Consider the following 27,697-nt stretch of genomic DNA (forward strand, 5'->3'; position numbering starts at 1 on the left):
AGCAGATTAATTACTTTCTCTCCCCATCTGCTGTCCTGTTCCTACCTGTCTCTTCTCCGTTGCATTAAAAGACTCCCATCATGTGGCTCTCTAGAAGGTCACACTTGAATCTAAAACGTTGTTTGAGATCTGCCAGGTGAGTAGAAAAATGGAAAGCTTTTTTTCTTTTTTAAACAAATACCATGACCTTCTTACATTCGGATGTTTGCACAGGGAAACTAAGATCCTCAAGATTAAGGGTTTAAGCACACATGTGCTGCTTGTCCCTCGTTTTTTATCTGGGGAGATGACAATCTTTCATGCACAGAGCTAGATGGCAGAGATAGTTATGCTTCATGCATCTGTTACTTGTTTGACAGCTAGAGCCTTCATTAAATTAATGGAGTCCTAAGGAAGGATATCAGACTATGCACATTTCCTTAAACTAGTGGATGAAGCTCCCTCCTCAAACCTTACATTGGGAGTCCCAGGTCCCATCACCTTCATCGTGAAGAGTGACATAAGATAGAGGGGCAAGGTAGAGGGTGTAGCACAGGTCCCACCATAATCAACAACTGGTGGGACAGGTTGCCAGCCAAAACACCACCCTTGTACTGTACAGGGAAAGAAGCCCAGAGAGACTGTCCAGAGGAATAAAGTTTCAATGCAGGATCACACAGGAGTAAAGAAAAGCCTTATCGTCACAGAGAGCAAGTGCAGCAGGTGTCCGAGGCACAGCAGAGCTTTGGGGGTTACTCAATGCGCTCTGCAGCTCTCTGAAATCACATTCAAGGGCAAGGTTAAACAGCACAGGGCACTTGTGAGAACTCAGCCGTGAAGCCTGGGCCCACACAGGGCAGGACATGCCCTGCACGGCTGCCGGGGAACAGGCTTCCCCAGAACTTGAACCAACTCCCACTTGCTCTCTGCTGAGGCTGCTGGAGAAAAGCCTATCTGCACCTAAATGTTGCCGCAGAGCCCCCTGCACTATGAACCATGCTGAGAACAACAGTTCTGCTAACAACTCCCCAAACAACTGCCAGACAGGAACGCCCAACCCGTCCCCACCATGACTGGATGCAGTCCAGCAACCTGGAGGGCTTTGTGCTACAAAGCCCTGGGCCTTGGACCATGATGTCCTTCCTCGGGGAACTTGTTTTGATGGGTTATTGGCATCCGACAATAGAAGCAGTCAGCGTGTTGAGCTGACAAGGGGAGTTTGCAGGAGAGAGAAGGAAAAGCTAGCAGTGACCGGAGGATTTTCTGGAAGATACTGCTAACCCTTTGCTGTTCATTTCAGTGCCCTGTGTCCAACAGGGGAAAGGACATGGGTGCTTGCAAGGGGATGTTCAGCCGCAAGTTTAGTTCAAAGTAATTTTTGTACCAAGGGACAGAGCATGAGCAGACATTGACTAATGTCACCTCCCATTGACTCTGTAGAAAAGGCAAACACTAAGAGCTCACCAGACCATGAAGAATGAACTATTTTTTCCACCTTTGTCAGTCACATAGACGACAGCTGAGCCATATTACAGGAAAGTAGTGCAAGAAAACATCTGCTGCTCTCCTTGCAACCCCCAGACTGTCGGCAAGTGGAGAACTTCATGCTCATTGCAAACTGATGTCCAGCAAAAGACCACCAAAGGTGTCAACGCTGGAAGTAGTGTTTCTACATTCAGTGTTTCAGTTTTCCATGGAGCACTGACTGAACTGGAAATTACATTGGCCAGAGAGAAATTAAAAGTATTTTCCTTAAATGGAACTCAGAATTGCAGAAATTAGATATGGGAAAGTCCTATTACTCATCCCAGCTTCTTCCTGCCAGTAGGGGATTGTTCCCTATAGTACACTTTCTGATCCAGTTTTAAACAGCTAGCAATGACTTCCACTACTTCCCCTGGAAACACTGTTCCACACGTTGATGGATCTTGTGATGGATCTCATAATTAGGAAATGTTTCTTGATGATCAGACTTACTTTCCACAAATTAATATCTTTTATCCTCATCTTAACAGAGCATGCAAAACAGCTTTTTCTCTCCAAAAGATGATCATGCTGTTCAGATGGTTGTAGACAGCTGTCATGTTTCCCCTCTGCCAGTCCTGCTTGGAGAAGATACCATGGGCAACCTCAGTTCCTAAGCATTAGGAACTCATTTATCAGTCTCATCCAGCCCTTCTTCATTTTTATTGCTCTATCCTGAATTTGTGCTGGATTTATGTCTCTTCCCAGGATTAGAATGGTAACTGAAATAAGTAACCTCAAAAGTACCAAGGTGCTGGGATCACTAGCACTGGAACCATACCACATAGTGGTATCTTTTTTGAAGGTTATTGCAATTTGGTTTTGATCTGTTATGTGTAAACACAGCTCATCATATTATTCTTAAAGAGTAACGAGGGCACCAATGCTCTGCTGGCTATTTCCCCACCTAGAAACTTTCACTCCCTGCACTTACAGCAATAGGTGTTCATAAAAGCAAAGGCTATAGCTGCAACACCAATGGCAAACACCAGATGTCTGAAGCATTTTGTCCTGTCTAGAAGTGCTGCTAGACCACTTTGCTTGGATTTTCAGGGAGATTGAGAAACCCTGGTGATTCATGGTCATTAGAAAGCCTGTGGCAATTATTACAAGCACAGAAGTTAGCTTTTGTATTGTAGCCAAATTCTGAGTTGGATATTTATACTTTTGCCTGCCTAAATCCCTTCTAGCAATGCTTACAGAATGTATCTCTAGACTCTTACTCTGAGATAGTCTCAAACCCTGAGGACTGTTAAGGAGGGCTATAGAAGTAAGAGTGTCATATCTGAGAAGAGATATTGTCCAAACTGAGAATACTTAAAATACCCTTAATATAGTAGTAGACATGAGAAGTGAGGTTGTATTGCAGAATACTGAAGACTAATAGCTTGCTGGCATCTGACAGCATCTACCATGTGAAACAGCTCAATGATCAAAGCACAAGAGCAGAGGAAAACGCATGGTCAGCACGCAGAGAGTATGGATCGAGACACACTAACCGTTTCCTCTTGAAACTAAATTAAGGCATGATTAAAGGACTGAAATTGCATGTCAGATGCAATCCATTTCCACTAAATCAGCAAGTTTTTACTGATTTGAAGCATTTGAGAGCAACTCTTGACTTGAAAGTTAGCCAGTAGAGGGGTGAGCCCATCCATGCTATCTCCTTTCCCAGCATATCCCAACAGCATCCCAAGCAGAGCACCGAGTTGCCCAGCTCAGTTCTTTCCTTCACAAGGAAGGGCTGCCAGTAACCAAAAAAGGCTAATCTGAGTTTTTTGCTCCTTCTGATTTTTATTTTAAGCCTTTGAACTGCTGCACCAACTAGCACCTGTAGATATGTGGTTTAGCTAACATGATTTTATGAAGTGGGAGGTGACTGTCAAACCCCAGTGTGATTTCTGTATTTATGGAGTATTTATTAGGTATCATGTAGTTAAAAATAAGGACAGTAATTTTTTTTTGTGCACTTCAGTACAGAAATAAACTCCCCCATCAGAAAGACATTATAACCCAGTGGCTGCAGAGCCCAGTACCCCAAGAGCCAAGGAACAAGGCTTCTTTGGAGCTGTACAACACATCTGGTCTGGCTACAACTATGGCCACAACAACCCTCCTCTTCTCAGTTCACCCCTCGTCCTTCCTACCCTGCCTTTTCTACTTGAGCTTCTCAGGACAAAGACTGCACTCGAACGCAGCACACAGGGTGGCTGGGATCTTCTACGGAATCTCTAGGTATTGGAGAGCATTAAAATGTTGCCAAGCCCTACACTCAGCCATTACACTTATTTTTAAGTGGCAAATGCAAACACAAAGGCAGATTTTTTTTTTTTAAATGTGCAGAAACAACACAAGGTTCCGGACTGGGTCATTTTGTGGTTGGAAACACAGTTCTGGCAATCACTTCATCACCTGGAGCAGCAAGAGGGGCAGAGGTGAGAAATGCATTTTGTTCAGAATAGCATCCGCCCTCCTTAGCAGGCCTGAAACCTGCTGAGCACCATCAGAAAGACCCAGGCCGGTGCAGGACATGACAGACTTGCTGACAGCTTGCTCTATCTTGGCCCTGCATTCTCCAAAGCCCTTTACAAGGAAGTCAAGGCAGGCCTGGTAACAGAAAGGATCAGAGCCCTTGCCCTCCCCTGCCACATACACACCATACTGCAGTCTTGGCCCCACAAATCCACCTCCTGTGCTCCAAGACAGATGATCCTGCTGAAGCACCAAAGTTAGCTCCAAACGCTGTTTGGGTGGCAGGTAAATGCAGACACTTGGTTCTCTGCTCACTTGTCCCTACAGTATGTATCTTGGCATCATCTCTTTAGCGGCAATGACCCACAGCTGATTTAGCAAACCCCAAGAGCACTCGTGGATACTAAGCAGGAAGCTTTCTATGCACCAGAATTAGCCCTAATTAAAAGTTGTTCCAGACCAACAGATCCAGAGCCAGAAGTGTTTTCAGTGGCTGTACAAGGGATCAGCAGGGTATTTTTGTAGGAGCTTAACCATTAGCCTTGCAAAATCAAATCAACACAGTGCAGACAAGCACAGGCCACCCCAGGACCTCTCACACTGGGGCAACACAATGACTTTGCTTTCTTTCAGACAGTGTCTCTCCTGCCCATAGGCCCATATAGCACTCCAGCTATTCAAAAGTCACCCCAAAAGGGAAGCTGCTAGTCAGGGACACTTGGCAGGGGAGGAAAGGTGGCTATATTGGTGGCAGGGGTTCCCTAAATCAGTGAGGACTCAAATTCAGGTTTCAAAATCTGCTCTAACTTGGTGTCTGGGAAGCTGAGGGAAAAGCTCAGTCACTGCAGGATTCACGAGACAGAGCCCTGGGTGTTTCTGAAATACTAAATGTCAGATTGAGTTTAAACAAAGTGTCGCATTCAGTTAGTTTCTTCCATGCCTCTTATTGCATGCATCATTTTTAGGATGAATATGATTCTTTACATTCCAGTTTATCAGGGGCTGCCAGACTCCTATCCTAGGATACACTCTTGCTTAAGGATCTTTTCCTGGAAAAAAAGCAGCACTATTTAAAGAACCAGTGTATTTTTTTTTCTTGAGAAAGAGCCAAGTATATAGCCAAAACTTCCTTTGGTTAGTGGCAGAACTAATTGGAAGGGCATTTAGAGTCAGCTCTGTGGCCATCTGTTTCCCAGTGCATATTAGGCTAAGTCTGGTTTTACTCAGACAGGTGTCACGTGAAGCACGGCTGGCAGGACCGCGTGTAAAATAGGGGGAAGTTCACATATTCACAGAATCACAGAACGGTTCAGGTTGGAAGGGTCCTCTAGAGATCATCTAGTCCAACCCCCCTGCTCCAGCAGGGACACCTAGAGCACATGTTCAGTTCCTCCATGTCACTACAGAGCGCTGTCTGCATGTACCATTGGAGACCCACTGGTACTTTCTGCAGCAAAGTTTGGGCTGTGTTGGGGCTCAGAGGACGGCCGTCTGCTGGTCTGAGTTCACCCCGTGTCATGCAGCAGCATCTCTCCTACTTTCCTGCTAGGAACCACCGAATTCTGCCTCACGCTGTCCCCAAGGCTACAGCAACAGCTTGAACAAGCTGGGCAGACAGTTACACGCACAAGGCCCCCATGCAGGGGCCTTCTCCCTCCCCAGCCCCCTCTTGGCCTCCTGCATTCAAAGTTATAGGAGCAAAAACTGCTTCCGCTCATTAGCATTTGGCAAATAACCACACGAGGAAAACAAGGCCCCAGCAGGATATGAATGAGCTCAGGCCTTTACTGCCATCTGACTGCACCAAACAAGCGTGTCATCGTTTTTCCGTGCTCTATGCACAATTTCTCCCCTTCTGAGAAGGATGAGCAACCTCACCTTTTGGGCAGGCTCAGAGGGGGAGCTGCAGGATGTGAGCAGAGGTGGCAGACAGCATCCCTGAGCCTCTGGGCTGCTTCTGTGGGAAGAAATGTGAGCAATGTGCTCCTACTTAGGTTTCATAAACACCAACTGTAAGCAAGCTCACAGGCCCTTGGAAATAAGGAAATTAAAGAGCTAAGGGGACTTAGGGCAGCCTGGTTAGCCCAGATCCTGCCTGGAAAGAGGCATAGGAAACTCAACCAGTGGTTACACCACGGAGGCAGCCCTGACTGCTTCTATCCTACAGGTTCCTTATAGACCAAAGCCACAAGCATTTGAGCACAGCAACTCCTTATTTCCATCTCCAGGAACACTATGACCTGGCTGGCACCACAGCTTAGCCAAAGATTTGGAAGGGGATGGGAAGGAAGTTACTCATCTCCACAGAAGCCCTTTCCAAAGCCTCCATGCTCAGAATGGTTCTGTTATTTCTAGGCACCTTTGCACCGAGCGCATTGCACCAGGCCTCTTTCTGGGACCAGGGAAAACTGAAGTTTGGCATTTTCCTTCAAAAAGGACTATTTATTATTGGGGCCAAATGCATCCCATGTGCCACTTCAATGTGAAAGAGGTAGATGTAAGATTTTGGCACGTGGCCAGAGATCCATGGGCAGCTTGGACTTACCGACTTGCTTCCATCACAGTAAAAGCAGACAAGGTCCCTCGCAGAAGTCACAGCACAGGAGTCCAGCAGAAATGGGGAGTTTTTCCTGTGAGGTTTCTGTCAACAGAACCATTTCAGGTAGGACTGAATCAGTAATACTCACTGATAAGCAGGAAAGATGATTATCTTTAAATGCAAACAGATAGAATGCTGCTTATAGGTCAAACAAATGTATATGGGCTCATGCTTTCATAAACTCCCACATGTTTAGTGTTAGCAAGTGGCTGGTAGTTGAGGTTTTACTAAGCAGTGAGCAGGGAGATTAAGAAAACAGTTGTAGCCAGGAACACAAGGAGGTATGAGGAAGCCTTGGAAATAGCTGCTATGGACTGCCGAAAGAGAATTCATGCACTAAGCAAGAACACTTAAAGTGTCACCAAGACAATCCAAAGTAAGTTCCATTTTTTTTCTCTTTAGAATAGTTATTTCAGTCAAAATCATATTAAATCTTTTGTTACAAGTATGAAGAAAAATGAATACACCCTTAAAGTAAGTCACCCAGGACAAGAACTCAGATTCATTTGGCCTCATCTTCCCCTCCTTTTGAATGGCTAAAATTACTTTACCAGTTTCTAAATAGTAAAATCTCATCCCCAAACTCTGCGCTCTGGGAAAATGGGCACCTCCACCCCAAAGAGCAGCCTCTCAGCTTTGGCACTGTGGTATCCACCACACTGATCACAGCAGCACCAGAGGCAGATGTTTTCCCAGACACCCATAATGCTGGATTGCCTCCAGCCAGAGCTCTGGGAATCAGCCGCCTGCAGCTCATCCTCTTGCCCACTGTCAGCTTCTCCTAGGAAGGAGGGTTTACGGAGAGAAATCCTTCTGCATGTTAGACATCTTTTAGCCAGGCTCTCTGCTCTAAGCTAAGTTCTCAGGTCAAGTCACAAGCATCAGAAGGAGATCCAGGAGTTGAGATTCTGGCAGGAGAAGTTGCAGGGGACACTTACAAGTCCTAGCACAGATGCAAGCCTGAGTGGTGCCCTCACCCTCACCTTAGCACTAATGATGCCAGCAGTTGCCTCGACCTGGGGTAGCAAGGGGGGCCTCCTGGGATGTTTCCACTGCAGTTGTGGACACCAGACCACAGTGGCTGCGGCCTGGGGGACTGAACAAGGGGCAGGCAGGGAGGGCATGGGGATAATTTCTACCCTTCAACTCCATGCAAGCTGAGAGATCCTCAGCAGCCTCAATCAGCAGCTGCCTCCTTTGCCCCAGCTTGGTCTCGCTGCAGCTTCATCTGCTGCTCTCTGCCGTGGCTGCCCCAGGCAGCGCCCACACGGGCACCAGCCTCAGCACCAGCCCCCCAGGGCCTCCCCCAGCCTTCCTGGTGCTCAGTGCCCTGCACTAACCCCCAGCCCATGGATCAACCTGCAGGCCCAGCCTCACGGCCCGGGCAGCCTCCCCGCACACGCCCTGGGACACGGCAGGGGCGGGAGCCCCCAGCTCCCACGGGCAGCCCACCCTGACCTTCCAGCAGCGCTGTGAACACACGGCGGGTTTTTACATTCACCCCCACCATCCTCCTGTTGAAGCGCTGCTCCCCCCCACAAAGAACCAAACCTCGGCCTTCCACCACCATCCCCAAAGCCCCTACCTGCCTCATGGCCCCTTTCCTGCCCTGCAGTTTCCTATCCCAGGACTCCCAGCTTCCAGCCCTCCCAGTTACATTTACTTCCCTCCCCCAGGGCCGCACGGGGCAGACTGGCCCCCTGCTACCTTAAAGGGACCATCCAGGCAGCCAAGCTGCACTAGGAAGGGTTGTGGCTACCATGATATTGAAACAGAAAATAAGAGTATGTGAAATTTGCCAGTGCTTCCTCCTGCTTCCCTGGTACTGCTGCTTCTCATGGATTGCCCTGGGCGCAGCACAAAATGGATTTGCTCTTGTGAGAAATTGCAAAATCACACCAGTTCCTGACAGATCTTGTCTGATCTAAATAAAAGCAAGTGGCCAACTATATATAGTCCTAATTGACTGACATCTCAATAGCTTCCTGCCTGGCTTTCCTGTGTGTCACAGTGTGTGGTTCTGACTGTGTTTTTTTGCGTGGGTGCTGTTTTTCTTCGGTGCATTATAACATCAACTTGCAGATGTGGTCATTATTACACGTGCTCTCATTTGCAGGCTCTTCTCCTTGCTGCAGCCCGAGGGACACAGACTGAGCAGGTGCTGGAAAAATCATGTTGTACTATTTGAAACCAATGGTAGTGGAGGGTGTGCAGCTTCTTATAGACTCTAGTTCATGTACATGAAAGTCATGAGGTCCGTTCTCATTCTTGTCTACATTTTACAGGGAGGAAAAACAAAGTTGTTTAAGGTGTGTGTGAGTCTGTTCAGGTTGTATCATCGTTGTTCAGGCCCACATAGAGCCAATGCTAAGGAACAGAATTTAATTCCGTAAGGCAGAGTTTGGGTAAGAGCTTAGCTATAACCAGAAGGCCCTGGGCTGGGATACTGACAACAGAAACAGAGTTGCAATAGGGCAGACTTTTTTTTTAAAGTGAGAGCATCACAAGTGCTATAAATCATCATGGCAAGGGGCTTGGGAAATTTCTTAAAGACCACAGAATAGGGTTCATTTGTGGCACTGAAAAGTAGCATGAAATTGGTGGTGTGACCTGAGCTGGCCTTCTCATGCCTGGGTCAGGCATGACTTATAATGAACCCCTCAAAGAGGGTTTCCTCACTAGTTTTGGAGAAGACAACCAGTCTGTAACAAAAACGGTCTGTGAAGCAACTGGAAACTTCGTGGAAACTCTCAGCAGAGGCCAACATCTTTCTGCCATCTCATTTTCACCTGACTTCATGGTTTTTCAGACATGTTCCATTTGTTGTGATGTTTTGGTCCTGGGCTTTTCAGAAAAGGGAATCAATGCATTTGCGTACAGCGTCATTAGACCTTACACTGTTTCACCCAGGTAGCTAGTGGAAATTAGCAGTATATGAGAAGGCAGAAAGCCCTTCAATCCTCCAGTGCCCACTCAGAACTTCCTCCTCGTTGACTCGTGAGCTTGACTCATCAGCCTGCTTCTGCCCTCAAAATCAGGATCTGAAATCCTCACCTTCACATCCTTCAACACTCTCTCTTGGATGCGCCCTGAGCAGGAAGCAGGGACCAGGCAGAGGGCTGGCAGGCCTGACAGAAGCTGAACCTGAGGGATGCCACGTTTGCTTTTTTTAATGCTTGGAGCACTACTAAAGGAGCACAGACGATGCTGCTAGGATGCTGGCTTTGGTTCCAAGCACAACTCCAGCTAGTGTCTGAGCTCCAGGGTGTTCTCGTTTGCTGTCTGGGTTCCAGGCTGGCAGCTCTGCCAAGCCCCGGCACTGCCTCGTTTCATGAATTTGGTTGAAAGGGCTTCACAACTCAGGGTTATTCGTGCTGCGCCTGAAACAGTTCGCTCTAGTCCTGTACCCAAGTTGCAAACACCACTGACGGCTTCCTGTTGTGGTTTCCTGCTTTAGTAAAATGCCTCCTCCGCTGAGTCTGCGTTCCTTTCCTGTTCTCATCACAAGGCCACTTCTGGGCTTAATGAGGCAACAAACAAATAGGTAGAAAAGAGCACGATTGCTTGAAGTCCAGCTCCCCACAGGTCTTCGCTGTTGTATCGTATGTGCAGCTGGATGGTTTCTCCTGAGCAATTTCCTCTTAATCCTCATCCTGTATCTACTGATACCCCTCAGGTAACCAGTGAAACTTTTCCAAACTCCAGTGGACCTGGAGGGTAACAGGTAGCCCTGTTTTTAATGCTACTTAGGAGTCTAAAGCAAGCCGGCTTATAACGCAAAGTCGGCCTGGTCCTCAGTGAAGTGACAGGTCCAACCCATGCCCGAGAGAACAGGTCAGTTCTGAAACAGCACTGTGACAGCAGTCGGTCAGGCAGTGGCTCCTAAATGAGGGTTACATTGGGAAGAATTAGGGCGAATACCCAGAGAATTGGCCATGGACCTGGATTTTCTTTACTCTTAATGTGGCTGATGTGTTTGCAGCAACTGCCAAGGGAGTCAAATACACAGCTCTTGTTGGGACCAGCATCTGCGCAATGATATAATCAAAAATATATCAGGCTCCTGAGAAAAAATGAGACCCCCCAAATCCGGTAATGTTTCCATTAATCACCGGAAATTACCTTCAGTTTGTGGGTGGGATTTTAAGACGATTCAATGCAAAACCTATAGCTCTTAAACCTATAGAAGGGATTCTGCAATGACTCAGTCAAGAAAGTGCCATCTCTCATTGGATTCCTCCCGAGAACTGGTGCCGCCGCAGCAAGGTGGTAGGTTCCTTTCTCTTCTCAGGCTGTTGTGCATCGAAGGTATCCACGATTTTTCCTCAGTCCTGTTAGCTAGTGGTTAATATCTTCCTAGAGACAATTTGGTTTAGCCTTTAACTCCTGTTGTGTTTGGTGCAACTGCGTATTTAAATGTTTTTCGGACATGTTTGTCTGTCTAACATCCTAATCTTAATCCATCTACGGTTTGGCCTTAGTAGGTTCTCATGGCAAAACTAATTTTTTGGAGAAGAAAAGAATTTCCTTTTATTGTGAGAGAAAATGGTAGGAAATAGAAAGTAAAGAACTTCAGGATGGATGTAGGAAGCACATTTTTATTAGTGAAGGTAATTCACCACTGAAACAACCCACTATGGGTTGGGTGGATTCCTTATTACTTGAAAACTTTAAATCAATGTCTGATGACTTTCTGAATATGCTTTCTGGCTCAGTTCAGGGCCTGATAAAGGGATCTCTGTGTGGGATTCCCCAGCCAGGAATACGCATGCACTCTTTGCATCTCTCTAGAAATAGACCATTGAGAGCTGAAAAACCTCTAGACAGAAAAGCCTGAATTCCAGAAACGTTCATGTGAATCTCGCTGCAGTATCACGTCTCAGGGGAAAACTTTGCTTCTCTCTCTCAGGAGCAGCAGCCGCAGCGTCTGAGCCGCCGCGAGCAGCCCCAGCAAGCGTGCCGAGATGCCCGATGCTGCAGGTCACCTGCCCTTCTACTACGGCAGCATTGCCCGCTCGGAGGCGGAGGAGTACCTCAAGCTGGCAGGCATGTCGGACGGCCTGTTCCTGCTGCGGCAATGCCTGCGCAGTCTGGGGGGGTACGTCCTCTCCATGGTCTGCAACCTGCAGTTCTATCACTACTCCATCGAGCGCCACATGAACGGCACCTACGCCATCGCGGGCGGCAAGGCGCACTGCGGGCCAGAGGAGCTCTGCGAGTTCTACTCCAAGGACGCCGACGGGCTCTGCTGCCCCCTCCGCAAGCCCTGCAACCGCCCCAGTGGTGTGGAGCCCCAGCCCGGCGTCTTCGACAGCATGAGGGACAATATGGTGCGCGAGTACGTCCGGCAGACGTGGAAACTGGAGGTACTGCCCATTGCCAGTGCTGGTGGGGACTGTGCAAGAGGAACTCCCTGGGGATTACTGCAGCTTACCAGGCTGACCCTGATCTTTTCTCTGTTTTCCTCCTCTTCTACTAAATCATGGTCTAGATCACGATACTAAATTATGGTCTAGATCATCATACTAAAGCAAGGCCCTTCTTCCCAGAGGCTGCTGACATTTAGAGGAGTCCTAAATCTCTCACATTTTTGAAGTTTTGTCTTCAGACACAGATCTGAACATCTTCCTAAGCTTTCAGATTCATTCTCATAACAATTAGTGTTGTGTCTGCTCTGCAGCACATTACAGTTCATGGCAGGCTTTGCACGGGCATTTCCCCCTGTGCCAGTTGCTTCTCTGCAGCTCACTGGACATGCACTGTACTTAGAGCACTGCTTTCCACAAAGGCATCTGGGCCTCCGTAAGGTCGTGTTGGAGGTACAAAGCAAAGAGGCTCAAACTCTTGCTCAGGTTTTCCTCGCTGTTTGAAATCAATAGAGGTTTTGACTGAGGTACTGGACCAGGCCTGACATTTAAATTTAAAAATGCCTACAGAAATTCCTACGCTTGGTTGTACACTGTAATAAATAGTGATACAAACTCTGAAAATAGTCACACCGGCAGCCACTTAATTATTTTCCCTCTACTGTCATTTCAACAGTAGCTACTCAGTCCCTTTCAGAAAGATGGCTCATGCAGGCTCCTTATGGATCCTCTCTTGGAAAGATCTTTCAGTTCAGCCTATTTGAGATCAAAGGTACTTGACAAGATGATATCTATAGGTTGTCTCCATGGAAGCAGATTTGTGAATGCTGGTAGATAATGTAAAGGGCATTGCCATCTACTGGCAAATGAAAGAAAATGCAACTGCTTATAGATGTTTGGCCCAGTAAAATTAATTTTGGGTATCCCGCATGATTTCCAGATTGCACAGCTCTTGACAGGTTCTAGTATATGAGGACAGAGCGCAGCCAGGAAGGCAGAGGCACCAGAATGGGATCCTCCTCTCCCATGAATGCAAGGCTGAAAGACACCCCTCAAACATGATGCTAGGAACCCCCCGTGAACGTGATGATTTTTCTCTTCCCTCATCAGCAAGTCAATGCTCTGCAGATGCATACAAGGGATAAGATCAGTTTGGATAAATGAATAACTCTGTTTTGCAGCAGAATAGAACTCAAGCCAGTATTCCTATAGGCGTAATTAAAGTCACAGACGAGATCTCCTAAGCTTCCTGTGCCATCTGTCAAAGAGAAAAATTGCACAATAAATCATATTAAAGCCATGCAACAACCACAGCAGAGTTGCAGAGAGTCTAATATCTCATTTTCTTCCAGGGGGATGCACTTGAACAGGCCATTATAAGTCAGGCTCCGCAGGTAGAGAAACTCATTGCCACCACTGCCCATGAGAGGATGCCCTGGTATCATGGCAACATTGCTCGGGATGAAGCTGAACGGAGGCTCTACTCTGGAGCACAACCCGATGGGAAATTTCTGTAAGTAAAACCCTGGGAGATGCCATGATCCCTGGCATCACCACCATTTCCTCACCTCCGCTACCCTCTAGTTTTGTTTCATGTGTAAGAAGAGACTTAGCTTCGGACTTAGTTCGATACTGTTGGGCTGTTCTTACACTCTTTGAAAGAGAGGGTCTCTCACCCCAACCCTACCATCACCCAAATGGTGTCTGCTCTCCAAGAAAAGCCAGTCTTGAGCTTTACACATTTCTGATGTTTATATGTTTATATTAAGTATGCTTGTTAATGCAAAGGTTGATATGAGACATAGAGTTCAGTGGAAGAAGACCTTGCACACTGAAATGGGGACACTGTATGGCCAGCCAAACCCAGGAGAAATCATTTGCTCTGCTAGAGCAAGGACTCTATGCTGGTATTTTTGAAGAGGTGAGACAGCCCTTAATTGAATTATCTCCTGAATGAGTGAGGGAAAGGAAGAATCAGCTGGAGTGGATGGGGAAGAGGAGCAAGAGTATTTAGGTGAACGATGTTCATCTAGGCAGAGGATGGTGGCAATTCTAACAGTGAGGTCCAAGAGACCTTAGCAAGTGCCAAGCCAGTGACTTGCCACTCTGTAGCCACAATAACTTGGGAAAAAAGTAGAACTGCTTTTAATAGTTCTCCTTCCTACCAGGCTAAGAGAAAGAAGGGAAAACGGTACCTATGCTCTCTCCCTTGTCTATGGCAAAACGGTGTATCACTACCGCATCGACCAGGACAAGTCCGGAAAGTACTCCATCCCCGAGGGAACCAAGTTTGACACGCTCTGGCAGGTAACGTACTGTGGGATGGTGACTCCACTGCTACCCTAGTAAGGTAAAGGTACTCTGCCTTCAATAGAGCTGCCTGTGCCTTCGGGGACATCAAAGGCTATCTGAAGCTTTAAGATCATACATATACTGTTTATTCCAGGAAATCCTTATATCCCCTGGATTGGGCTACCTCTCAGCTCACCTCATTACATGCATTTCTGTGCAACAACGTGCCCTCCTAGCTATGTTGATCTAAGCCTAGGACATCATAGCTGCTCTGAAATAGCACTGGCCTTACCACTACATTCAGGTCTAACACTAGCCTTGTGTCTTTCCCATGAAACAAGAGCATCAGTGCTCTCCTTCTTCACTTCAAACTGCCAAACTGTGCATAGAATAGAGAAGGCCACAAGTCTTGAGCCAACTGTCAAAACCTTTACAAGACTGAAGGTCCAATCCCACAAGACACATCCTACCACGCCAGAGGGTCAGAGGCTTCAGGGGAACGTTCAGAGGCAGAAGATGGGTCTAATTCGCCAACAGTCCCACCACCCCAGAGGGTGATGAGGCAGAGTTTGGGGGGAATGTGACCTGCCTATGACATCTCAGTAACCCAGCTGGCTCCCTTGGTCAATGTTCAAAACCCTTGTACAAGCAGAGTCCTACTGCCGGCACACACGGCCCAGGAGCTCCTGGAATGGTTTATGTGCCACATGCCTCTCCAGACCTGCTCTGCACAGTCACATCCTCCCCGTGGAAAGCACCGTGGAAAGCTGCTGTAGAGAACGTGTCCTCCTGGGCTGGGCTGTCTGGAGGGCAATAACTATTTTGCTGAATTTTGAAAATTCCCAAGACTGTTTTCACTAAGAATTTGAATGAAAACAAAGACTTTGGGACATTTTCTTTTTAAGTGGAGCATTGCCAGGCATCCAATTTCTGAGAGCACATGAGAGGAGAAGAGAAAGACTCTGCAGTCTGGTGCCTAGGGGCGGTGTGGTAGTCTCCATCGAGATTTAAGGCTCTGGTGTGCTTGAATCTGAAAGAGTTGCAATGAAAAACTGCCCTGGATCCACAGAGCAAGCCCCAGAATATCTCCAGAGAAGTAAAAGGTTTCTCACTCAGGGTTTTCTGAGCGTAATATGTCTTTAAAAACTTTCTGGATGTGTCGGTAGTGAAATTGCACTGAAACTATCCTAGCTAGCTCTACTACTGGGGAATTTTTATTTTGTCCTTCTTCGCTTTAACATCCCAGATTCTTCCCAGTTCTGGCAGATATTGAGTTATGTAAACACTTCTTCTATGTAAACAACAGCTCTGTGTGAAGCGATAGGAGAGAGAGAAATATCTGAGGTCCTGCCTGCCATAAACTCAGAGAAAACATTACCATAAGATACAAATGTTGCCTGCAAAAATAGAGATGTTTTTCTCCTTTCAATAATTCCCTTTTCCTGTGATTCCTTCCCAGTTGGTGGAATACTTAAAACTCAAACCTGATGGACTGATATACTACCTGAGGGAAAGCTGTCCCAACCCCAATATGCCAGGTGAGTTGACAGTTGTGAGTAACATCCATGGCCTTGGTTCAGTGCCCAAGTGGGGTCAATTTGAGGTGCACCCACACAAATTTCCATCACTGTGTCTAATCTTCTGGCTCAAATCTGACAGTGAAGGCTCCACAATCAGCAGGAGTGGTGGGGTCTCAGTTCTGGCAGCCTGGGCAAATCATCACCTGGCTTAGGGCGGCCAAAAGACAGCAACAGAACTGGGAATCAATGCTGCAAAGGGATTAGGGATGTCTGCTGCCAAACAGAATCCTAAAATCAGTTGATTTTTAGACAACTGGAACCAAAGAATCCCGCAGATCTGTATCCTGATGGGTCTCTCGAGCTGAACACCCAAACTAAGGGTTAGTTCGGCCCTGGCCCCAGTGTCACAGATCCCTCTTCAGTGCCTGCCTTTGGACCTCAAGGACTCAGCTAGTCCCTGCTTTGTGACCATCAGAGAATTCAGGGCCCTCCAGCAAGCCTGCGCCTCTGCTGAAGGCCAGTCTGGGAATAATGTCCAAATCCATGCACATTTTTAAACCTTTTAGGGCTCAAGTGATGAAAAGGGGCATTTGGGTGGGTGAGAATCAGACTCCTGTCTTCCAAGGACTAATGCTCTGATCCTGCTTGCGGCACAGGCAGCAACTAACAATGTCTCTCTCCTGATTCACAGCTTCTGCAGCACCAGTTCCACCAACGCACCCCTCCATGAGTGTAAGTCTTGGGGAAGGTCCTTTCTATTGGTATCTCAGTGGTTTCATGTTATTACATTTCAAGCTTGCTGACAAAATTCTGCCCTTGTGTAAAGGGAATAACTTGACTGGAATCTATTAATGACAGCTGCAATGTTGTTCCCTTTCCAGCTTGGATGGGGATGAGGAATAGTTGGGCACAGCTACTATCAGAGCTGAAAATGGTTTCCATCCGTATTGTGCTTCTTGCAACACGCAGGCCTGTCCTCGGGGCGCCCTCTCCTCCCTGCCCTCCTTGCCAGGCAGAAGCCAGGAAGACTCGTTTGGATTCTGGGAACACTCAGCCTTGCTGCTGGCTGCTGGCTGCCGGCCGGGTCTTTGTGCTCCCTCTGTGTCCCTGGCCTCTGGGTATGTCTGTACTGAGCCACCACTGCGAGTGCAAAGCAGTGTTGAAACTAGCTAGTTTGAGCTCAACAAGAAGCCCATCCCAGAGGTGAGCAGGGGCTGAATCAAGACCCGCTGAATTTGCCCATCTTCTCAGACAGCTTTCACAATCTGCAGTGGGCTCCCATGTCGTGGTGGCTCTGCTGCAAGCAGAAGTTCAAAGCTGTGCTGGATAGATGTGTACCACGCTGCAGCGACAGCTTTGTGACTGTGTGCTTGGGCTCCCTGACAGTGGATTCGGTGTCTGCGTTTGCTCCCAGAGGCCACTCCTCACTGTGTGCCATCTGCAAGCTGAGTCGTCCGCTGCCTTCCCTTTGCTCATGGTCTCAAAACGGGCTGCAGAAACTTGGCTCCAGCTGCTGCAGGAGACTTTAGGATGGGGGAAGCAGAAGGGGGACAGAGCAAATGCAGTCATGTGTGCATGCCCTCCGTGCTCGGCTAAATGCAGAGCACTCCCTACTTCACTCTGCACTGTCCTTAGCCCAAGTTACAGAAGGTGAATGGTGCTCAGAGTCCACAGCAGGGAATCCCTCTCAGGTCACATTCTGGCTATGGAGTTGCAGTGGTGGCTACATGCCAGCCAGGCCTAGAAGGGAAAACTCATCTCAATACCACCCTAATGTCAAATTAGCAGAAGTCACCAGCTGGGACTCTGCTTGGCTGCAGAGTCCTAGTCCCTTTCTTTCCCCATTCCAGGCTGAAACAGTCATTTCACTTGTACGGCATTGTTTGCACTACACATTTTATCCCTGTTTCTTTTTCAGAGGCAGCTTGGGACTCTTAATGCAGATGGATACACACCAGAGCCTATAGGTGAGCACTTCTGAAAACCTGGTAGTGCAGGTCAGGGGTGGGCACCATCAGCCAAACTATAAGATAGGACATGAGGAAGCCACAGAAGCCATCAAGCTTCAAATACTCTTTCCATCCTGCATCTTCCAGCTGTAAGCAGAAGAGGCCACAGGCTACAAAACGAAGCGAGGTTTAAACGCGGGAACATGGATGAGAGTTGGTCAAAAGATTAGAGATCTTCCCAATCAGTGACCTGGGGAGGGGCAGGGGAAGGGTACATGATTTACAGATATAAATAATTGTATTTTTTGGGAATGTGCAGGAAAGTCACGCCTGCTACCAATGGACACCAGTGTGTATGAGAGCCCTTACAGTGACCCTGAGGAACTGAAGGATAAGAAACTCTTCCTGAAGAGAGACCACCTGATGATGGATGAAGTAGAACTGGGGGCAGGAAACTTTGGCTGTGTCAAGAAAGGAGTTTACAAAATGAGAAAGTGAGTGCTGCCCTGAAGCATGCAGAGGAACAGGGTGTTTCAGGCTGAACTTAGTAGTGTCCCCAGCCATACAGTTTTTAGCTAGACAAATTCTAGAGTGATAACGGACCAGAGGCACAAAAGAGACATTGGAAAGTCAGCAGTGGCTCTCCACTGACTTTAATTTACAACCCCGGGGCCCTGGGATGTAATCTGCACGGCAAGTTTCATGGCATCGGATGCCATTTTGGCATTTGCTGGGCTCGGAACAAGTCCATGTCCCTGAGGGCATTTTGATCCATGTCAGGCGAAAGAAAAAGATTGAGATGTGTGATACTTGGCTCCAGCACTAGCCTTCTGTGAGACCATAAAGATGGCCTTTTTCCACTCTGTGCTTCGGTTTCCCTCTTGTAAAATGGCAAGGATGATGCTGATCTCAGTGTGATTAGAGCTTAGCAATCTTTAAGCATGTCTTAAAGACATGCTTTAAGATGGCAAATACTAGCTTACACCAACAAGGGTGAGGGTGGGTCTCTCAGCAGGGGTGAGGGTGGGTGTTTCTTCTTCTCTTCAGCATTCTAGTAGATCTGGGATAACTGGGAAGGGCAGGTCTCTACCAACATAGACTAATGAGATTGCAGTTGAGAGATGAAACAGTATCACAGAGAGGTGGTCTCCATTCCTGGTGATGATAACACAAGTCAGCTGTGTCTTAATACATCCCATGTGTGTTTCTCTTGCCCACTGTGCAGGAAGCAGATTGATGTGGCCATCAAGGTCCTAAAGAGCAACAACGAGAAAACAGTGAAGGATGAAATGATGAAGGAAGCCCAGATCATGCACCAACTGGACAACCCCTATATTGTCCGCATGATTGGGGTCTGTGAGGCAGAGTCCCTGATGCTTGTGATGGAGATGGCTTCTGGAGGGCCACTCAACAAGTTCTTGGCCTCCAAGAAGTGAGTACCAAAAAAACCCATGACTGTCTGATTCTCTGCGCTTCTCATCACACTCTGCTGTCAAGGGAGCCTGGTTTTGTATGTGGGGGGAGGCTAGTAACAGCAAAAGGTGTCTTTTCTTGTGAGGTAATAGGAGCTGTTGCATCTGGGGCAGAGACATCTAGTTCATTCTCTCTTGCAGCAAGAAACTTCAGAGGGGGCTGTGCTGTGCAGTGTAATGACAGGTCTTTGCTGTCCAACAGTTTTATTACTGCATTGTCCTTCTGTCCTCCCCAGAGATGAGATTGCAGTGAGCAATATTGTGGAGCTGATGCATCAAGTATCCATGGGGATGAAGTACTTGGAGGAAAAAAACTTTGTCCACAGGGACCTGGCAGCCAGAAATGTCCTGCTGGTCAACCAGCATTATGCCAAGATCAGTGATTTTGGACTCTCCAAGGCTCTTGGTGCTGACGACAGCTATTACAAGGTAAGCGTAAGCTCTGCAAAGCATCCAAGAGAAAGAGTCTTCCTGGATTGGAGCTGAGACCCCCAAGGATAGGGTCTCAGATTTATTCCTGGGAACCCTGCTGCATGACCATATCATATTCTGGCTGTCCTCACTGTTCTGGCTTCAAAAGGGGCTTTGCAAAGCTCCAGCAGAATAAGGAGGCAAGGAGGAAATTGAAACAGGCACAAATGCAGTGAGATGGGTGCTATGCACTGGAATGACGTGAGAGAGCAGACTGGGGAGGAGCGAGAGCAGAGCGCTGAGAAGGCAGCTCCGAATGAGCCAGGGCAGATCCTTCTGGTAGTCTGCACCTTGTGCAGGGCCGGGCTGCTCCCCAGGTGGCCCTCTGGGTGCTGGTGGAGAGAGGTGGGTACCATAGGAGGGCACCCTTTACCCAAGGATGGCCAAGTTGGAGCTGCCTAAGACAGCTCTGGACTCTGGGCAGGCGTTTCCTGCCGTGGGCCCTGCTGGCAGAGCTGCAGCCACCTCTGCTCCCAGAAGAGCTCCTGTCCTCAGTGCTCAGCTGCAGCACGTGCAGGCCCGTTCCTAACTTCAGCGGGCAGAGGCTGCTACGCTCACGAGCCGGGAATGCCTGGAAGCAGCTGTGTGGGAGGCAGGAGAGCGCCGCGGTGGCCCTGCCGGCTGCTCTGCTGGCCCTGAGCTGCACACTGAGGGCAGGAGGGGCTCCAGCTGAATATGTCCCTGCACTTATGGGGGAAGGCTGCCATTTGGATCAAGTTCTGAAGTCAAAAGCCACAAAATGTGTCCCAAACTGTTCACTGGCAGTTGGAGAAAAGGATGCTTCATCTGGGGCACACACAGAAATTCATTTAAGGTACTTCTCATCCATTCCAACTGACATGCAGCATGTAGATCCCCTTCCCTCACATACCAGAGAGGATTTTATCCCCTCACCATATTCACATGGAGATCCAGTCCCTTACAACGAGTTACAGATTCTTACCTAGTATCTCACCTTTGAAACTGTGATGAATTTAGTGCCCAGTCTGGATTCAGGTGCAGATTCAAACAGTCCAGATTTGTTTTTCAATCCTTGAAAAGAAATACAACAGCTCAGGTTAGACTGAGCCCTGGTCTGACACAAAAGTTATTTCATTATAAGGCTCTGGATTTTAGTCTTTTGTATTGATTTTTGTGTGTTATTCTCATGCAATACTGAATGACTGATTCAAGCATTTAGCCAAGCAGATTTGAACAGCACACACTGTAGTGTCTCCATCCATCTCAGGATAAAAACATTCTTCCTTGCTTTCCTACAGGCCAGGACAGCAGGAAAGTGGCCCTTGAAATGGTATGCCCCAGAGTGCATCCTCTATCACAAGTTTTCCAGCAAGAGTGATGTATGGAGTTACGGTGTGACCATGTGGGAGGCCTTCAGTTATGGGCAGAAACCGTATAAGGTAAGGCATGACAAGGAAGAGCAGCGGAGCAGACTGAGGAAAACCAGTTTCGCTTTGGCTCATGGCTCAGGAGTTTGAGCAATCCATCACAGCAGGATGTCTTAGTGCAGACTGCCCCTCTCAAATGGGCTGATGTACATTGAAATGTCCATTTCTTACTCCTTGAGTGAATCCTCTGACCATTCTTGGACAGAGGTGAAAGGAGAGCAACTCATTTCTATTTTATGAAAGGAGCTATTTAGACTGCTTGGATCCTGTGGCTTTGTGTTCATTGCAAGAAGAAACAGAAAACAAAATCAGAAACAAAACCAAAAATTCATTTGGGTATGATTCAAAGCATATCTTTCACGTGATTCTTCCACTCACTGAACTGAACAGACTGTTGCTCAACTCTTGCTCTTCCCAGGCTTGGGAAGAGGTGGTTGGAGGCTGAGCTGGACACAGCTGCTGGGTGCCTGGGGTGTGTTGCACACAGCCTCAAAGCACTACCTGATGCCAGCTCAATGCCTGTTAGAAGGCCAGTCAATCTCTCTGCTCTGACCCTCCTGCTACACCAATCTCCATTAAAACCTTTTCCCCCTTGATCCTTCCCTAGAAGATGAAAGGCCCTGAGGTCATCAGTTTCATAGAGCAAGGCAAGCGCATGGACTGCCCCGTGGACTGCCCGGCAGAGATGTACGCCCTCATGCAGCAGTGCTGGATCTACAGGTAAGGTTTTCCCTAGCTCATCTCTCTGCTGAGTGGCAGGTCCACTGGGTTGCAGTATAAAGCAAATGGCATCTCCTGCCCTGGTCTCAGTCACCAGTCCTAATGAACAACACACTTCTTTGGCAACCCTGGAAGATATCACAGCCTCCCAGCCTTTGTCCCTTTCCATCCCAGAAGAAGTCTCAGTTCCTCATCCGAGCCCTGATCCAACTGAGCAGCTGTTCTCTCCTAAGCCCACCTGTGCTTGGTATCTTCTCCCTTGGATGCCAGCCCACTTTTGTCCTTTCTGATGTCTCCATATTTTTCCTTTTTGCCTTGCAGATGGGAAGAACGTCCAGGGTTCTTCTCCGTGGAAAACACAATCCGCTCCTACTACTACAGTATTGCTACCAAGACAGAAAATGGGTCAGAGATAGAGGACAAGTCAAAAGCAGCTCTTCATTGAGCTTTCTTCTCTGCCTCTCAACACCTACTCTGCTGAGCTTGTTTCAACAAGTGCCAGCGGGACCTGGAAAGGCTCTTTGCAAATTTCTGCTTTAATCTCTTATGCTGGTTTTGTTTCTGAAGCAGTTCCCAAAAACTGGGGTCTGCCACAACGCACAGGGGAGCTCAACCATAACTTCACATATGAAGAGCTAGCAATGATTTACATCCCTAGGCTGACCACACACAGGACAGCGCAGAACATTGTAGTTCCTTCCTATCCACCTCCAAAACCTCATCTCAGGACTGCAGTGCTTAACGCCTACCAGGCTTACTAAGGAAGAACTGTACTGGCTTCAGCAAACCTGGATTTCTCCAGATCCCTTGAAAAAGAACAATTTCCCAGGAAACCACAAACACGTTTCAGGTGAGGTTTGCATGTGCTGGGACACAGGAGAAGGAGCCACCTCATCCCCTCCCTGCAGGGCAGGAAGCTGGTGTGCTGCTTGCTACCAGCAGAGAAGGGCAGCAACGCCGGCGAGGAGCTTCAGCTTCAGCCTTGTCCTTCTCCCACCTGCCAGCTGCCGCGTTGCACCCCTGGGCACTGCACGTGCCCGTGCAGCACGGGGCACGCAGTGCGTCACCCCTGCACTGCTGTGCACTGCTCATACGGCTCTCCAGGCTCTAGAAACAACGAAACCCCCGGGCCAGGAAGCACTGCTCACCTCCTGGATCCCCACTGGCCCCTCTGTCCTACTGAAATGAGCATTTTGCTTTCAAAGCCTGAAAATCAACCACTCTATAAATAAATAACATTTCTATTTATCATCATATGGCTTAGATTATTGAACTACTGCAGCTCAACTACTGAACTACCACAATATTGAAATTATTGTAGTTTTCCCATCCTAAGCCAAGGTCTTCCTCATTTATGGCATCCACACCCCTCGAGTCACCAACGAGGTCACCCGTGGACTGATCTCGCTGCAGAACTGGACTTCTCTTGCAGCTAATGGCATCCCCTGCTGCCTAGGACTGGGGTCAAGCAGCTCAGCTGAGTCCACCGTGGAAACTCACTTAACGAGGCTTTTAGCAGGAGCAGCTAATGCTCTGGGGTACCCACCTTACGCTGCCTTCTGAAGAAATGGCCATCAGCATGTCGCTAAAAAAAGACCCTTGGAGGATGCGTCAGAATGTAATGGAGCAGTTGATCCTTGGAGCCTTGCATAAAAGCAAAGAAAATGAGAAAGCGGAGGAAGTGCTCTCTTTTCATTTAATTCTAGCACTATATGTAGCAAAATTGATGCTTCCTGTTCCCTCACCCCAACTGGGGTGACTAGCCTAGCAGGGTGAGAAATGATGGGTAGCCACAGCCCCCTTTTCAGGACACTGTAGATATACAGTATCCAGGGGTCATATTATGGCACCCAGGGATGTTTCACTAGTGCTGTCACTATTTGATGGGGCCACCTGATCTGTGCCGCAGTCCTCCCGTCACTGGAGAAGGACCACGGTACGGGTTCCCCGTTGGAACTCTGTGTATGCTCTTGCAGGCTTCATCCCATCAACATGTACAAAGTTTTCTGAGCTCCTCAGATGAACAACTTAGAGGGTTTATGGTGAGAATTGTCCCTCCTGAGTTGCTCGTAACACTGCAAAACAAACCCCTCTGTTGGGACACAACTGCAGTCAGAGATGCAGCAATTTCTGGGCAATAAGAGCAAGGCTGCTCTCCAGAAACCTCCCTCCACCTTCTCCCAGATGGGACTAAGAAACTGCAGGTTTCTGTCCCTGTGTGCAGTGGATGACCCCTGGGGTGGGGGGACAACTGTGGTCTGCTCTGTTGCAGAGAGTGGGTGTGAAGGCTGGGGAAGTAGAGAAAGCAAAAAGATCAGAGCCCAGAGATACAGTGAAAAGGGAAACTTATCTCTCACCATCTTCCGGCACCTGAAAGCCACACAGTAGCTCACAGAGTGTACTTTGTCCTGGAGGTAAAATAAACAGCTAGAGACCAAGCCAAGGCACAGCCCTTATCTAAAACCTTCATGGGAGGAGGGTTTGATCTCAAGTTCCTGGGGGACATTTGGGTATGAATTATGCTCTCAGTACACAAACAAACAGGCACCCTGTTTAAGTAGGTAGAGAACCTATGGAAAAGGTTTCCAATGGAACAAAGAAGTAAGCATTCCCCTCTCCTTGCCTGGACAACAGCCTCTGGCAACAGCAAGTATTTGCAAGCATTTTCTCTGTCAAGCCCATTAGCCCATCCAGCATGCCTGACTATGGACATGTTTCCTCTACCAACAGATGGGAAAATAGATGCATCAAAGCAATAAGTGGCTTGTTCATGTTTGTGCTGTGAGTTAGCGGCAACAACAACAACAAAAAATCTCCATGGCAGGTTTTCCTTCCAGAGAAAACAAGCTTATTTTACCGGGAAAGTTCTATGGACTTTTTGTTTGAATAGCACAACCAAAACATTTTGTTTTGACTTTTTCTTTTTTTTTCTCCTAAACAAACCCATTTACTGGTGTGAAATGATTTTTCAGCTAACTGATTGGTGGTATTTATTCAAATCGGGAAGAGGACATGGAGAATGCATCAGAGAACTTGTGTCCATGGAGGAGCTTCTGATGTAGTTGCTGGAGGCAGTTACCAGCGAGCGTGTGCGCGCGCCTGAGGTGACAGGCAGGATGTAAATCCCTCAGGCCTCACAGAAGTGTTGGGAGTGTGAACACCCCAGAACACACCAGAAGTGTTTCCTCTGGAAAGCCATCTGGACAGTGGCTACTCCTGGCTACTCCAAGAGCATCACAGAATGTCAGGACTTGCTGAGGGAAGAACGGGAGTGAGACAAGCAGGACCTGAAGCTGGAGGACTTTGAGACTCATGTGTTTTTGCTGGAATGCAAAAACACACATAAAGGGCTTGACCATTACCCCCAAGGGGAACCTCCTTTGACTTCAGGCACTGCCTCCCTCCTTGGCATCCCCAGCCTGCACTCACTATGGGTCAGAGGAGCTCAGCCCACCCGCTAAGACTCATGTCCATGTCCAACAGCCTGGGACGGCCTCTCCCCATCTGCAACATGGGTTTATCTGTCTCCGTCCTTCCTCCTCCTTCCACCCCCTGCCAGCAGGTCCAAACAGTGAAATACTCTTCTGCACCTCTCAGTCTTTGGCTGATCCAGAGCCACGGAGTTTTTGAACAGGAGCTGAGTTACTGATAAGATAAGGGCACAAGCTATGGTTAGCACAGACTCCAAGCTCACTATTACGTGGACGTGGGCTGATTCTGCCCTCCCATACAGTCCTTCACATTTTCTCTTTTGCTGCTCTCCTTTCTCGGCGCCTCCCTTCCCTTCCCTTCCCTTCCCTTCCCTTCCCTTCCCTTCCCTTCCCTTCCCTTCCCTTCCCTTCCCTTCCCTTCCCTTCCCTTCCCTTCCCTTCCCTTCCCTTCTCTTCCCTTCCCTTCTCTTCCCTTCCCTCTCTCCCCTCTGTTTTCTTTTTCTACCTGAATTTTTAAAGCACTTTTAAGATTATCTATCCAGTGCAAGGGCAAGGATGAACAGCATCTTATAATTAAGCTACAGCAACATTGTGAGATACAATAAAGTATAAGTGATCATGTCTGATCAACATTAAGCAATATTTTTATCAATATTTTAAGCAATGCAGATCTATTATATTTCCACTTATCTTATTACTAATGCATGCAACTGTGCTGTCACATCACAGGCACACACTCACCTTTCTATCTATCCCAGCTGTCTGGGCATTTTCCCTTTTTCAGCAGTATATTATCTATGTTTGACCCAGCTCTGTGCTCATTGACCTTTGTATCATATTTGTAAGTAATATTGAACACATGCAGAAGTGCATTGTCAGCACGAGCACTGGCTATCTTCCCCTTTTCAGGAAGTGCTCTCCATGCTGTTACAGTCTAGGGAAATGGCATTTTTGCACTTTCAAGGTCCTGCTGGATGGTTCCATCTGTTGACAACTTGGAGACATGGCAAGAGCAGAGCATGGGCTTATTCTGTACAGATCCTCTCTCCATAACCCTTTTTTTAGGCCATGTCTAGCAACTGCAAATTTACAGAATGACTTTGGTTCTGCCTTAACAAAATCCATCTCAAAGCCCGATTTCTTCATAAAAGTCAGGTGAAATACTGATCCCAACTCTGTCTCTTTCTTTCCTTCCCTGACATGAAGTGTGTTGGTTTGTAATTACAGCAGTGGGAAGTAAGAGAAGTAAAAAGATGTGACTCATCAGTGCTTAAACAGAGGCCTGGAGGAAAAAGCCCTGTCCACTCTTCTGTTGTCACACTTCGATCTCTAGACGATCCATTCTCCAAAAGTTCAAAAAAATTCAATGGTTCAGAGAAGCTGAACAAGCCAAATGAGCCCAACCTCCAGTGCAAAGGCCATCACATGCATCCATATACTTGCTCAGCACTGACCAAGAATTAGCTGAGTCTCATTTTAGTGGCTTTTACCAGTTGCCCATGGAGAACATGCAAGGCACAGAAAGATGCAAATCTAGATGCTTTTCACTGGCAAGAGGAACGCAACTAACTGGCTGCCTGTCTATTTTGGGTACTAACATACAAACACCATGTCATGAAGTGCTATTTTCGTCCCTCACTGCCAGCAAACAGAGCTCACAGTGTCAGGTGGTTTCAACAACTAATTCTCTCTGCAGTTTTTTGTGGCCATAAGCAATCAGCTTTGGTAAATGTAAGTTGCAGCTCTGTTCTGCTTTTACACGTGGCTGATGTTTCCACTGTGGCTCACACAGCTTCTTCAAGCCTTTTGTTCCTGTGAGAAGGTAGTTTCAGGACCTTGTTCCAAAGCCTTGAGGACTTCATGATACTACGAAATCTGACTTTTGATCCACTGAAGTCCCATCCCACTTCCTCAATTCATCTGCCCTTCCTATCTGTGATGTCCACCTAGTGCTCTGGACAGGGAAAAATAGTTTCTCACCAAGCAGAGAAATTTTAGTCCAGAGCAATAAGCTGTTGAAAGGTTAAGCATCTTATGTGGTGAGTTCTTAGTCTATTAAATAATCAACCAAATTGTTGTTGCTGTTGAAAAAGGACTGCTTTTCTTCTTCGCTAGTGTGGCTAGGGTACTGGGCTGTCCCGCTACATTGTCTGGGCTACAAGAGAACGCACAGCTCCAGAAAGAAACAATAAAAACCCAAATGGCATTTGATCTATTTTTCCCTTTTTTGTTTCATCGGCTATTGCTAGAAATTTGGGACACTCTTTGGAGGTTCATATGGCAGTGCCAAAGGGAAGGGTGTTGCCGAAGTGGAAATGCTCTTCTCATCTCTTGCTCTGCCTGCCCCTGTCTTCATCACTCGCTTCCCCCTCCTCTTAGCTCGTCCCTTCGCCAGCCTGCGCGGCGCCGCATGGGCCGAGGCTCCAGCCCAGGACACTTCAATTTGATTTCTATTTCACATCGCAGTCTAAGCACTGAGTTCCCTGCAAGGTCTTGCGCTGCAGCAGAGTCCCC

The 27,697-nt window shown here is 47.7% G+C and overlaps 1 protein-coding gene across 1 annotated transcript; it reads left to right on the top strand.

Moving 5' to 3' along the window:
- Positions 1–3,830: 3,830 nt before the first annotated feature.
- ZAP70 (zeta chain of T cell receptor associated protein kinase 70) lies at positions 3,831–22,267 on the top strand. Its single transcript, XM_010214934.2, has 13 exons — positions 3,831–3,938; positions 11,484–11,940; positions 13,293–13,453; positions 14,109–14,247; positions 15,692–15,770; positions 16,444–16,484; positions 17,671–17,719; positions 18,021–18,195; positions 18,927–19,133; positions 19,410–19,602; positions 20,904–21,044; positions 21,640–21,752; positions 22,074–22,267. Exons 2-13 carry the CDS (start codon positions 11,539–11,541, stop codon positions 22,195–22,197), a joined length of 1,824 nt encoding a protein of 607 aa, XP_010213236.1. The 5' UTR covers positions 3,831–3,938; positions 11,484–11,538; the 3' UTR covers positions 22,198–22,267.
- The last annotated feature ends 5,430 nt before the right edge of the window (positions 22,268–27,697 follow it).

Source organism: Tinamus guttatus, unplaced genomic scaffold (assembly GCF_059628265.1).
Source record: "Tinamus guttatus ecotype Peru unplaced genomic scaffold, ASM5962826v1 Tinamus_guttatus_pri_ptg000254l, whole genome shotgun sequence".
NCBI lineage: Eukaryota > Metazoa > Chordata > Aves > Tinamiformes > Tinamidae > Tinamus > Tinamus guttatus.

Coding starts and splice junctions, on each gene's coding strand:
- ZAP70 (XM_010214934.2), top strand. CDS start 11,539: ATGCCCGATGCTGCAGGTCACCTGCCCTTCTACTACGGCAGCATTGCC. Junction 15,771..16,443: donor TCCCAACCCCAATATGCCAG/GTGAGTTGACAG, acceptor CCTGATTCACAG/CTTCTGCAGCACCAGTTCCA. Junction 16,485..17,670: donor CAACGCACCCCTCCATGAGT/GTAAGTCTTGGG, acceptor TTTCTTTTTCAG/AGGCAGCTTGGGACTCTTAA.